Here is a 12,745-nt window from a genome sequence, read left to right as displayed (position 1 = left end):
AACATTATTTTGTGTATTTGGTGTTATGAAATGTGTTTATGCGGTTTAAGGTTAAAAAACACATTATTTTCCACATACTGTACATTATTGTTTCTCCTCTATGCCCCGCCTTTCTGAAACGCGTCGATTTTTACAAAGCTCATCGGTCTGAAAAACAAGGTGTACTCTGATTGGCCAGCTATCCAGTGCGTTGTGATTGGCCGAATACCTCAAGCGTTTGACGGAAAAGTTACGCCCCTTACCATATTGTGATGCTGTCCGGCCGGAGCGTAACATAAAACCATGTCTGCATTTGTGATCAGAGAAATGACAAACAACAAGTGCTACTCTACACTGCCCAAAAAACTCACGTTTGAATCGTCAGTGGCAAATTCTTTAAATATAAAAAACTTACTTACAGTCTGTGAGTCAGAACAGCCGGCATTGTAGTCTACTCTACCAGGATCAGGAAACAGTCCTCCATAAAATGCACTGGACACATCTGAATATTTGGGTTGAACTGTTCTGGAACAGTGTTGTAAATACAACTTAACCACTGATTTCTAGTCGTGTCCTCTTTTGGAAGGCCAAACAAAGTAGTTTCGCTTTCGCAACAAAACAGCGTCACACACCGAGTATAGAGTATGCGGAGGCCGGCTTGAGTGAGCAGAGGCGAGCGGTTAGGTAGGCGTGTCTGACTCTTAACTTTTTTTAAAGAGTATCTCTTTGGATTTGATACTTTAGTCTTTGCAACTTTACAGATCTTCTTTATGCACCAAGAGCTTGTAACACTCCAAAGAGAAAGGAAAAATTGAAATTGCATCATATGACCCCTTTAATTGTTAATTTGATTCCAGGTGTGTCTCCTTAGTCCCTCGTTATCCTGAGTTTCAAAGCCCCAGTCCTTTCAGTTAGTGTTTGTCGGTTCCCTGATTCCTCGTTTAGCCCAGGAAGGGCTCCTGAACCCAGTTAGGCCCAGGGAGAGCTCCAGTTCCCGAGTGTAGCCCACGGAGGGCTCCTGTTCCCGTGCTTAGCCCAAGGAGGGCTCAAGTCTCTGAATCTCCTCCAGAACGCCCTCAAGTGCCCGCTCCTCCAGAGCTCCCCCCAGGATTCCTAGATTTCCCCAAGAAAATTTTGGGGGGGGGGCCATATACCCGTGGCCGAGCCAGCTAAGGCCACGGAGGATCCGCCATGGCCTCCAGAGTCTCCTGATCCACCATGGCCTCCTGAGTCTCCTGATCCGCCATGCCTTTCTGAGTCCCCTGATCCGCCATGGCCTCCTGACCCGCCCTGGAGGCTTCCCTTGTCTCCGCCCTGTTCCAGTCCTGCACCAGCCTCCAGGGCGCCCACCCCCCCTCCCCGATGGTACTGTTACGGCGCGGGACGCGCCGTCCGGGAGGGGGGCGATCTGTCAAGTGTATGTTCCGGTTTTCCCTTATTTGGTTCTTCCTGTGTCCTGTCCTCATTGGTTATCATTTGTGCCCAGCTGTGTTTCATTAACTGTTAATTTGATTCCAGGTGTGTCTCCTTAGTCCCTCGTTATCCTGTGTTTAAAGTCCTTTCAGTTAGTGTTTGTCGGTTCTACTTGTTGATGTCTTCTGCTATGTGTGTCTTCCTGGTTCCCTTGATTCAATTAAAGTCTCATGTGTTGATGTACTCCTGGTCTCCTCGTTCCTCGCTCCGTGCTCCCTCACAGTAGTACTGTGACACGTACAGCCCACAGTGTTGTTAAATATCAAATATTGATGACTTGCTTATTGTTTCTTACTCACAGGTTCATATGAGGAGCTGTCTGTGATTCAGAGCCCATCGAGTATCACTGTGAATGAAGGAGAATCTGATCAAATCAGCTGCTGCTGGAGTAAAACAAAAGAAGAAAACAGTGATTTTAAAGTAGCTTGGTATAAGGATAAGAAAAGAATACCAGTAGAAAAGCGGCTATATCAAACGTCCCCAATGAAAAACTGCTCCTTTCTGAAAATCACAAATATAGTTAAAAATGACACCGGAGATTATGTTTGTAAAGTGATTCAGGACATACCAGTTCTGCTAGAATATGAGGGACAAAAAACTTACCTGTATATCATTCAGATTCAGACAACAACTGAAGGTGAGATTGTTTAATACTAATTCAGATAATTAAATTAAAAGTTCACAATTTTCAAAGACAGTGTATTGTCCCTTTCAGACAGCTCACTCAAAAAAAAAAATGAAAATTTGCTGAAAATATACTCACCCTCAGGCCATCCAATATGGAAATGAGTTTGTTTCTTTACTGGAACAGATTTGGAGAAATTTTGCAATACTGCTCTTGCTCACCAATGGATCCTCTGCAGTGAATGGGTGCCGTCAGAATGAGAGTCCAAACAGCTGATAAAAACATCACAATAATCCACAAGTAATCCACACCACTCCAGTCCATCAGTTTATGTCTTGTGAAGCGAAAAGCTGCGTGTTTGTAAGAAACAAATCTATCATTAAGATGTAATCGTTGCTTCTGGCCAAAATAGTCCATAAATCCATAATCCATAATAACACTTCCTCCAGTGAAAAAAATCCATCCCCTGTTGTCCTCTCACATCAAATCATCCAACATATCTGATACGAATTGTTTTGGCTTGTAAATGGTGCTTGGTTCTGTGCATATTTCTCTCCTGATTCAGATGAGATGACTTTTTAACTGGAGAAAGCAGTGTTATGGATAGAGAACTCATTTTAAGTTAAAATATCTTGATGGATTTGTTTCTTACAAGCATGCAGCTTTTCACTTCTCAAGACATTAACTGATGGACTGGAGTGTGGTGTGGATTACTTTGTGGAATATTGTGGTGTTTTTATCAGCTGTTTGGACTCTTATTCTGACGGCACCCATTCACTGCAGAGGATCCATTGGTGAGCAAGTGATGTAATGCTGAATTTCTTCAAATCTATTCCGATGGAGAAAAAAACAAATAAATAAAAATCTCATCTACAACTTGGATTGCCTGATGGTGAGTAAATTTTCAGCACATTTGAATTTTTTGTGTGAACTATTCCTTTAAGAACTGTTGCATACTGAGATTATCCTATTTTACAGATATTGTTCATATGGTTTCCAGCCCCACAACCAGTGAGTACTTACATTACTAATATTCTGTTTTTCTGTGTACCAATTAGTGTATGTTTTCTCAATGTGTTGCGTCATGAATCATGAGGTTCATGTGGGTGATTTGGGTTCAAATCCAGGGTGTGACTGTCTCCCCAAAGGTTTCCTGTCACTCTCTGTTGTCTCTGTCTAATAAAAGTGAATAAGTAATGAATGAATAATATTTGAAATATATAATCTTAAATTAGTTTGTTAAATTAGCAGGCTATATGTATGTGTCATTGTCATTAATATTTCTCATTGAAGAAAAGCCAGGTGTAGTCGATCATCCGAAGAGAAATCCAGAAGATGAAAACTATAATTATTTGGATCCTAAGGGTAAGATGTTATATGAATATTGATCTTTTTTTTTTTTTTATCTTAGATGAAGAATTTGATTCTGTAAATGTTTACTAAAATGAGCTGGTTTTCATTAGAAACATCTTTGAATGGATTTTTTTTTAAAACAGACTGTAAAGTACTGAAGTGTTTTTGGCTTTAGTAACTCGATGCGCCACAAACAAACTACAAATCCCATAAGACACTTGGGTAAGATTTATGTTTGTAAGCTTAAAAGATCAATTGTTTTTCACAGGTAGTTCGCGGGAGGTTGTGATCATTTATATTTTCAGAAGTCTGCCCTTCATCTGTCTGCTGGCGGCGTTCTTTTACCTAAACAGGAACAACAAACAAGTCACATCATCAAGACCAGGTAATGGTTCAACATACCCAACACAAACTTCACAACATAGTTTAGTTGTTTGTTTAGCCTTTAACAAACCAACCAACCAAACAAATATTTTGATTCAAATTCGTTTACAACATTTGATTCGAAGCAAAGATATATTTGAAAATTGGAAAAAGGAACAAGACTGTATGCTTAACATCTTTTGTAAGGGCGGTATCACAGGTATCCAAAAAGATATAATACGAGAATTGCTACAATGATTTAAAAAAATTCCAAAATACAAAATTATGCAAGAATAATACACAAAAGATGATGATGATTGGAAATATAATTCATTCAAAACCATCAATAAAAATAATTTAAAATGAAATAAAATAAGTCACTATTTAACAACCTCACAGCCCAGGTCTATCTCGAAAATTTTGACTTACACAGAATAATTACAAATACATTTCATTATGGAGATCCTTAATAGGATTTTTTCTTCTAAACACTTTTTTCTTCACCGCAGCAGTGGTGTATGAACTTGTGGTCAGAGGTTCATTTGAATACAGTCAGTGTCTAACAACATCTCAGACAGTTTGTTTTCATGCATGAGCAGCAATAGACTATTTTTGTCTCTTTGTTATGACAAAGTGTGGTAAGCAAAGTTAAATAATAGATTTGTACCACAGTAGAAGTATAGTTAAAGGAATAGTTTACTCAAAAAATGATAATTTGCTGAAAATGTAATGCTGAATTTCTCCTAACTGATGAAGAAACAAACTCATCTACATCTTGGATGGCGTCGGGGTTAGTACATCACTTGCTCAGCATTGGATCATTTGCAGTGAATGGGTGCCGTCAGAATGATAGTCCAATCAGCTGATAAAAACATCACAATAATCCACAAGTAATCCACACCACTCCAGTCCATCAGTTAACAAGTTGTGAAGAGAAAAGCTGCATGTTTGTAAGAAATGAATCCATCATTAAAGGGTTAGTTCACCAAATAAAAATTCTGTCATTAATTACTCACCGTCATGTCGTTCCAGCAACACAACTGAAATGTTCCCAGACCCAGAAACGTAGTAAGGACAGCGATAAAACCACGTGACATCAGTGGTTCAACCGTAATTTTAGGAAGCTACGAGAATACTTTTTGTGTGCAAAGAAAACAAAAATAACATCATTTATTCAACAGTTCGGTAACACTACTTGAAGGGGTGTGCATAAGACTGACATGACACCTTCATAATCATGACATGACACATGTCATGAATATGGAGGTTTTATGCATGTTTATGACAACTGTCATTAAGTGTCATTCGCTCAGTTATGTAATTTTTAATGCAAAGATGACATTGTTTGAGATGTCTTTGTTATGGGCTATGGTTAGGGGTAAGGGTAGGGGTAGGGTTAGGTCAAATAATGTCATATTTGCATTTAAAATTACATAACTGAGCGAATGACACTTAATGACAGTTGTCATAAACATGCATAAAAAACCTTCATATTCATGACATGTGTCATGTCATGATTATGTAGGTGTCATGTCATGATTATGAAGGTGTCATGTCAGTCTTATGCACACCCCTTCAAGTAAAGTGTAACCAACAGTTCTTCTTCCCGAGTTAACGTCTTCTGCCATTTTGGAGAGTACCACGCCGCATGCGTGTGCTTTCCCCAGAACTTAATCAACGTAATCAGCGTTGTTTACGTTCAGCATGCGCACGCTTTCTCCTGAACGTAAACAACACTAATTACTGCAGAGGATCCATTGGTGAGCAAGTGATGTAATCACTATATCTAGAATGGCCTGGGGGTGAGTACATTTTTGGGTGAACTGTTCCTTTAAAGTAAACATTTATAGCCTTAGATATAAGTGAGTTCTGTAAGTGAGATTTTTATATTTATTTATTTTCCATCTAAAGCAGTTGAGCATGCTGTAGAGTTGGGAGAAGGACCAGATGAAGACCTGGAGGCTGGAGAGACACAGAGGAATGAAACTGAAGAGGTGAAACAGGGTGAGAATATTTCAGAACAGGAGAAAGGGAGGGTCAACAACGAGAATCCTGAAGTTACTGTTGCAACAGAAGAAGAAACAGATGAAGAAAAACCGACGGCTGTAGTTGTGAGCATTGAACAAGGTGCATCTCCAATGCATGGCAACGAAAACAAGACCATTTCTGTTCTGAACACTGATGAAAAGACACTTCAAAGTGTTGAAGAAGGGACTGTTTCTGTGCTGGGCGACTTAGTTTCAGCTCTGTGAGACGCAGGAAATGGAGTTATGGCTGTGCTGTTCAGGTCTATGATGTCACTTCCTGCATGATAGCTTGTTTGCAGACTCGTAATAGTTTGCAATGACTTACTGAATTCTGAAAGTAAATGAAATAAAATATGTTCATGCATGAACCTTTCTGTGTGATTGTGTATATGGTTGTGTTCAGTGTGTCCGAGGTGAATCGAGTGTGAGAGCAGTGTTGTGGTTTACTCTGGGCTTCGCTGTGATAAAATTAGTGGCGTGGGGAGGGGGTGAAAATCTGAGAGTACGAGTGTCTCATGCGTGTGAACGGTTGTGATGTGGGAGTAAAGCAGAGTTCAGATTCTCTGCAGACGCTCAGAAATGAAGTGTTCCTCCAGACTCCTGTGTGGACTCCTCATGTCATGCCTTTGTTTCAGAGGTAAGTGCCACAAGAAACTCATTCCTGAATGGAAAACCAGCACAGATGCTCCATGATACTGTTCAGTATTAGTACAAAATAAAACAAATCAAATGATTGTAGAGCTGTAAGATAATGGCTGCCTTCCTATGTTCAGTTGGAGACATTTTTGTACCATATTGCATTTACATTTACATAAATGTATTTAGCAGTTACTTTTATCCAAAGCAATTTACTAATGTGTAACATCACATTAGCAATACACAATGCTAAAAAACTTATTTTAATGTTTATCATTATATATATATATGTTTGATTACGTCATTAACTGAATTTTACCGTACATTTCTGCCATATCTACATTCATTTTGACATAGTCACCACTGATAAGCTACTACTAAATATATTGTAGAAACTTCTATATACTTTCTGTAAAGCTGCTTTGCAACTATTTGTATCTTGAAAAGCGCTATACAAATAAAGTTGAATTGAATATATACGTATATATATATATATATATATATATATGTGTGTGTGTGTGTGTACATTTATATATATATATATACACACACACACCCACACACACATATATATATAGGCTATATATAGCATTTGCATAATTTTTTGGTTGCATTTTTTATTTAATTTTTGGTTAAAAAAGTATGCATTGTCTGTATGACAATGTATACATTTAAAGTATTTAAAGTACCTGAATCCATGCAGGAGACTTGTAATGATTAGTATTTAGGGTATTTAAAAGAGAATTTATCTAGTTTTAGTAAGGTCACTTTGACCAACTACTAACGTTTGAAACCTCTGCAAAAACTAAAATGCAATATAATTATTATTACATCTAATTAAAAACACACGTTAAAACAAAGAATGTTTTCTGTAAGAGGTAGGTTTAGTGTAGATTAGGACATTCAGTGCATTTTGCATTTAATCTGTGATCATTTTAATTTGATTTGATTATGGAGATGTCTCTGAGGCAACATGCCTCAGATTTTTGCCAAAAAAAAAAATAATAATAATACAAAACTCAACAGTGGCAAGCTGTCATTTGTGTTTTTCTCATAGGTTCATATGAGGAGCTGTCTGTGATTCAGAGCCCATTGAGCATCATTGTGAATGAAGGAGAATCTGATCAAATCAGCTGCTGCTGGAGTAAAACAAAAGAAGAAAACAGTGATTTTAAAGTAGCTTGGTATAAGGATAAGAAAAGAATACCGGTAGAAAAGCGGCTATATCAAACGTCCCCAATGAAAAACTGCTCCTTTCTGAAAATCACAAATATAGTTAAAAATGACACTGGAGATTATGTTTGTAAAGTGATTCAGGACATACCAGTTCTGCTAGAATATGAGGGACAAAAAACTTACCTGAATGTCTGTAAAGGTGAACACAGTACTGAGGCAACAACTCAAAGTAAGATTCTTCTTCCACACTCATTCCTCTCATTCATATATGGCATTCTTTGTAATTTCACATAGCATTAAGATTCATGTCATTGGATTTAAGGGATCTAGCCAACCCTATTCATTAGAAGCAGGTGTCCGCATAATTCAGGTCATGTTGTGGACTTTTATGACTTCATATAATAATATAGTAATACAAATTATCTCTAAATGATTAGTTGTCTAATTTCTTCTGCTGACATCATTACAGGCAGTGCTAGTACATCTGCCCAAAAAACTCAAATCAATGGGACTACCGGCCCCCCTTCACCTCCCATCCTGCCTCTATCTCTGGCTGCTGCCATCGGCCTGCTGACCCTCTGCTTGGCCTTCAGCGTGTGCAAGATGAGGAACTCCTGTAAAAAATCAGGTACACTTCAATACTGAGGCTCATTACTGGTGTGTTCGTGCTGAATGCATGTGTACCGCATTGCTTTATCATCCTCAGTGTTGTACAGTACTTATGTTTTTCCTGCAAAGCTGAGACTCATTAAAAGTTCATTAAGAATTATGAGGTGTTTTACACCACTTATACCCAGTTCAATACTGTAATCACAGACAGACATTTATTACATTTATTATTCATTCATGGATCGGATGAATTGTAAATTTTCTGCAGCTGACTATTAAACAACGGTACGCTGTCATACAAACATCCAGACACTCCAAAAAACTTACACTGACTAACAGCACAGTGAATGATGCAAGTGCATGTAATATGAAAAATAATGTAGCCTATGTCACAAAGTTGCTGTGTGAGCAGGTCTTTCATGTCAAAACTTGTCAGATTTTGTAGCGGTGTGGCCCCTCACACAGGAAGTGCAAATGTTGAGCTTATTCAAACACACAGTTAACATTACTTTTTAAAAGTAACAGTTATTATTTTGTTCTAAAGTTCTAAAAAAAATGATTTACTACAAAATTCTAAAACATTACTTTGAAAAAATTATTCCGAATTTTATATTATATAAAAAAAATATTTTTATATTATATACAATTGTATATATTATATTTGCAAATAGTCAGAAATATTTTAATATAAAAATACAGACATTTTATTTTACTTATAAATAATAATTTTATGTTTATGTAAAAAATAAATAAATGTTACATTGCTAGTTTTTGCAGTCATGCATTAGTAAAACCCTTCTCAAATGTATGGTCATGGAAAGTGAGGAAAAACAATACTTTTCTATGCAATTAATAATTAATCAGACTCTTGTGCTTTGGCAGACATTTTGCCATTTGGTATTATGGTATGTAAATAGAATAACATATTAACATTAAAATGAATATTGATATAGAATGCACTGCACAGGCCAACGATATGAAAATTATTCATATGACATTGTCAGAATAGGAAAACTGAACATTTTGTAAATGCATAAACAGCCAAAGTGTTTTTTTCAACCAAACACTGCATGGTCTTGTATTGAATTAATATTAAATATATAATTCTACTTGATATATTTCTGCAATATCCCATGTAAAATCTGGTTCCTGAAGCAGAACCATTGCTCAAGTTACTTGCATTATTTCAGTTGGCTGAGCCTCTCTCAAACACTCTTGAAAGGTGTTTTTTTTATTTGTGGTAAAGTGGGAATTTTTTTTTGCTGTAGACAGTTTTTTGTCGTCTGGACATAGTTTGCATGCAACAACTTTAACACCTGTGTATATACACAATGCTGCTTATAGTATAGACAGCTTTGTTGATTCATAATGAGAACAGTATATTTTTGTCATGTCACATCACCCGCTTTCAGTGTAGACATGTTGTCATGCACACTGCATAGACTAAGGTGCGGTTTGGTTCTATGTGTCAGTAAAAAAATAAATAAAAAATAGAAAAGCGCAATACTTTTTTGGAAAGGTTTGTAAGGTATATCTGGTACGTGTTACTTCTGATTAAAAATGCCATCAGTAATGGAAATTCTGCAATAATATAAAACTGGTTGGAAACATTTGAAAGGGTTTAAATTGTCATCATAGATATTTGGATGTAGCCCTAAATCCCAATGTCTGTCTCTTCCCTCAGAGCGAGTAGTCATTCACCAGACGCCACACAGTGAGGGTGAGGAGCATGAGAACATGGAAGAGGAGGAAGGTAGCACAGGCTCCTCTCGAGGATCCCTCCAGTGGGTAAGTCAAATCCGACCTCAAGAGAAGTCGAAATAATTGGTACAAGATGGCAAAATTGTATGCATCGAGTCAGGCAAAAACATACGACCATAACCTAAGTGTATCTATAAGGCCTAACCATGTTTGTAACAGGAAATATTTGTTCAACTAAGTTGTTTTCATGAATGTGTTGGTTGGTTTCTAAATACATCCACAGCTCCAGATGTTGGTGTTGGCTCTGTTCGGAATGGAATACTAGCATGCATACTGCAAAATATGTATGGTGTATTATTTAGTAAAAACTAGTTTTTGGTTACCTTGTGATGTTACATGTTCAGTCAAGTTCATTTTAATTTCAGTGTCATTTTCATAGTGGACATTGTTCCAAAGCAGCATTACAGAAAAATGGTCTTAAATTCTTAAGACTAATTTCTTAGTTAAGTGATTATGCAGTTATATCATCTTGGAAATGCATAGGGTTATTTTGCATTTTTATTGTAACAAATAAAAACTCTTTAACTTTTAGCTGTTGTGTTGAGTATCATGGCTGATATTTATTACAGTTAATTTATCACACTGGACTGAAGTGCGTCGCATTGCATTGTGTATCCCACACAGTCCCAGTCGGCACATGACTGACATTTAATGTTGAAATAGTTGCAGTAATATCAATTGTAGTTTCAAGATTGAAAACACATTGAAATAGCATTTAATGCTAAATGGTTAGAAAAAGGTTATCAAAATACTTATGTCAGTCTGAAATTCATTCACCCGTGTCAAAAAGATGTTGATACAATGTCGCAATATCAACATGAATTCATCAATATTGAACAGTGATTCAGCCTTGATCCATGGACATTGGTGCACCTGTGGATAAACATTGAAAGAACATCTTGGAGTGTGTTCTTTTTTGTAATGTTGTAACATTTTGGGAAATGTAGTAGGTCATTTGGGTATTCATACATATGCATACTGCAAATTACAAAACAGACACTTTATGAAGGACCCTTGACCCAAATCAACACTAATGCATTGCAATACAGGGCACAATAAAATACATTGTCTCAAGTAGATGCAAGTAACCAGCTAGATCTTAAAAGCATGTTTTTATTCTGAATTAGAATGAATTAAAAATAGATTGTTTTGCTTCCCATGTTACTGTATGATGTCATAAAGCACAATTTCTGAGCAACATCTGCAATTCCACTGTGAGAGAGTGCGACGAGATCTCACTGATGCACTTCTGAGCCTCATTCTGTATCAAATCTGCTCTTTATCATGTCTCTTTAAATTCTCAAGGATTCTGATGAAATTATTCCATATTACATCCATATTTCAAATGACATGACTATTTGATTCATGCCCTCTTTCTCTCTCTACAGTACCAAGTGCCTGTTTACTGGTCTTACTTTGATCTAAGGAGGGGTGAAGACCAATGACAACCAGAAAAGAAAGATGAACGTGATGTACTGTTCACTGCATTGCATTTTGCATTCTCTCTCTTCTTTCATGAGAACATCTTTGTAAATAGCAGAAGTGATTTTAATCTTCAGATACAGTTGAAGCCCTTTGAGCTCTCGATGGTGGCAACAGATATTAATCCCTCTCTTTGTAGCAGCTCTGTTGATAGTTTTATTCTTATTTTAATTTTGTTGTTTATATGAGTCTTTTTTAAATTAAAGTGAAGATGTGTCATACTGACATGCATGATAAACTAATTCAAACATGTATAAAAGTAGCACACACTGCCTGCCCTGGCGTTTTCTTTGTGTCTAACTGTGAAAAGTTTTATAGTAAAGACTTTTATGCTGTACAGATGTCCGCTATGCCTTTCAGCCTTCTTAGAAATGTTTCTCAGACTTCATTTTGACACTTTCATACTGTGGTTTCTTTTGCCATTTACAATAAAAGTCTGTGAAAACCATTGACTGTGGTATACTTGTGTCAGTACATGTGAGACAGAGGAGAGTGAGGAAGATGCTGAGTTGCATCGGGTGCAGTTGGGTGGAAACTGTGATGGTATTGACAGGTCAATGGCAGGAAGTGGAAAGTGCAGTGCATCTGGTTTCCTTTGACCTTATTTTCAACATGATGCACTTGTGTGTACTTCTGTTGACCAAACAAACAAAACAACACTTAATACTGTAAAAAACATTTACTGGTAGACACATAGAATAAATACACCAGGTTGTTTCTTATATAGGAAAATAAAATGATGTCAGCAAATGTCTTCAGATTTGGACTAAATCTAAAGAGATGGCCAACCACAAGCGCACCATCAAGTTGTACTGGTCCTCTTTATGCACTACCATGACCTAGATTCAGTTTTTCTCTCACACACCTCATACTTAAGAACTTGCACCTGTCTGTGTGACACTGTGCACCGTTTTCACCACAAGAATGTTTAAAGTCATTCTTTATAGAGCGTAAAATCTGTTGTTCAAAACACATGAATGACCAGAATGAGTTTCACTTTCTCAAACATGTTTTTGTGATGGTGATCTTGATGTGATTGGATATTTAGACTGATATTGTATAGGTTTGCTTGTTCAAATGACTAGAAGCTTCCCCTGGAGGAAGGAAATATAAAGAAAATAGGAAATATAGAGAGACAGGAAGAGAAAAATAAAGAATACAGAGACGTATAGCCTACCTTATTTTTATAGACATATACAATATAACTGTATTTAGCAGGCAGCATAGGCCTAATGGCCAAAGCCCTTTGAAGAAAACAACT

At 36.9% G+C, this 12,745-nt stretch overlaps 1 protein-coding gene across 1 annotated transcript in view; it reads left to right on the top strand.

Annotated features, from left to right (window-relative positions):
• The window catches only part of LOC107661632 (uncharacterized), a 13,065-nt gene extending 1,137 nt beyond the window's left edge, over positions 1–11,928 (top strand). The window contains exons 2-12 of the mRNA XM_016451297.1: positions 1,754–2,089; positions 3,056–3,088; positions 3,371–3,442; positions 3,699–3,815; positions 5,705–6,041; positions 6,224–6,244; positions 6,390–6,457; positions 7,514–7,861; positions 8,102–8,260; positions 9,926–10,029; positions 11,391–11,928. Of these exons, the coding sequence (XP_016306783.1) occupies positions 1,754–2,089; positions 3,056–3,088; positions 3,371–3,442; positions 3,699–3,815; positions 5,705–6,041; positions 6,224–6,244; positions 6,390–6,457; positions 7,514–7,861; positions 8,102–8,260; positions 9,926–10,029; positions 11,391–11,447 (1,652 nt within the window). The 3' untranslated portion in view covers positions 11,448–11,928. The remainder of the gene's footprint in view (positions 1–1,753; positions 2,090–3,055; positions 3,089–3,370; positions 3,443–3,698; positions 3,816–5,704; positions 6,042–6,223; positions 6,245–6,389; positions 6,458–7,513; positions 7,862–8,101; positions 8,261–9,925; positions 10,030–11,390) is intronic.
• Positions 11,929–12,745: the final 817 nt, after the last annotated feature.

The sequence above is a fragment of the Sinocyclocheilus anshuiensis genome, unplaced genomic scaffold (assembly GCF_001515605.1).
Source record: "Sinocyclocheilus anshuiensis isolate Anshui unplaced genomic scaffold, SAMN03320099.WGS_v1.1 scaffold1425, whole genome shotgun sequence".
NCBI lineage: Eukaryota > Metazoa > Chordata > Actinopteri > Cypriniformes > Cyprinidae > Sinocyclocheilus > Sinocyclocheilus anshuiensis.
Note: the sequence above shows the minus strand (reverse complement) of the source record. Positions and strands in the feature narration are given on the sequence as shown.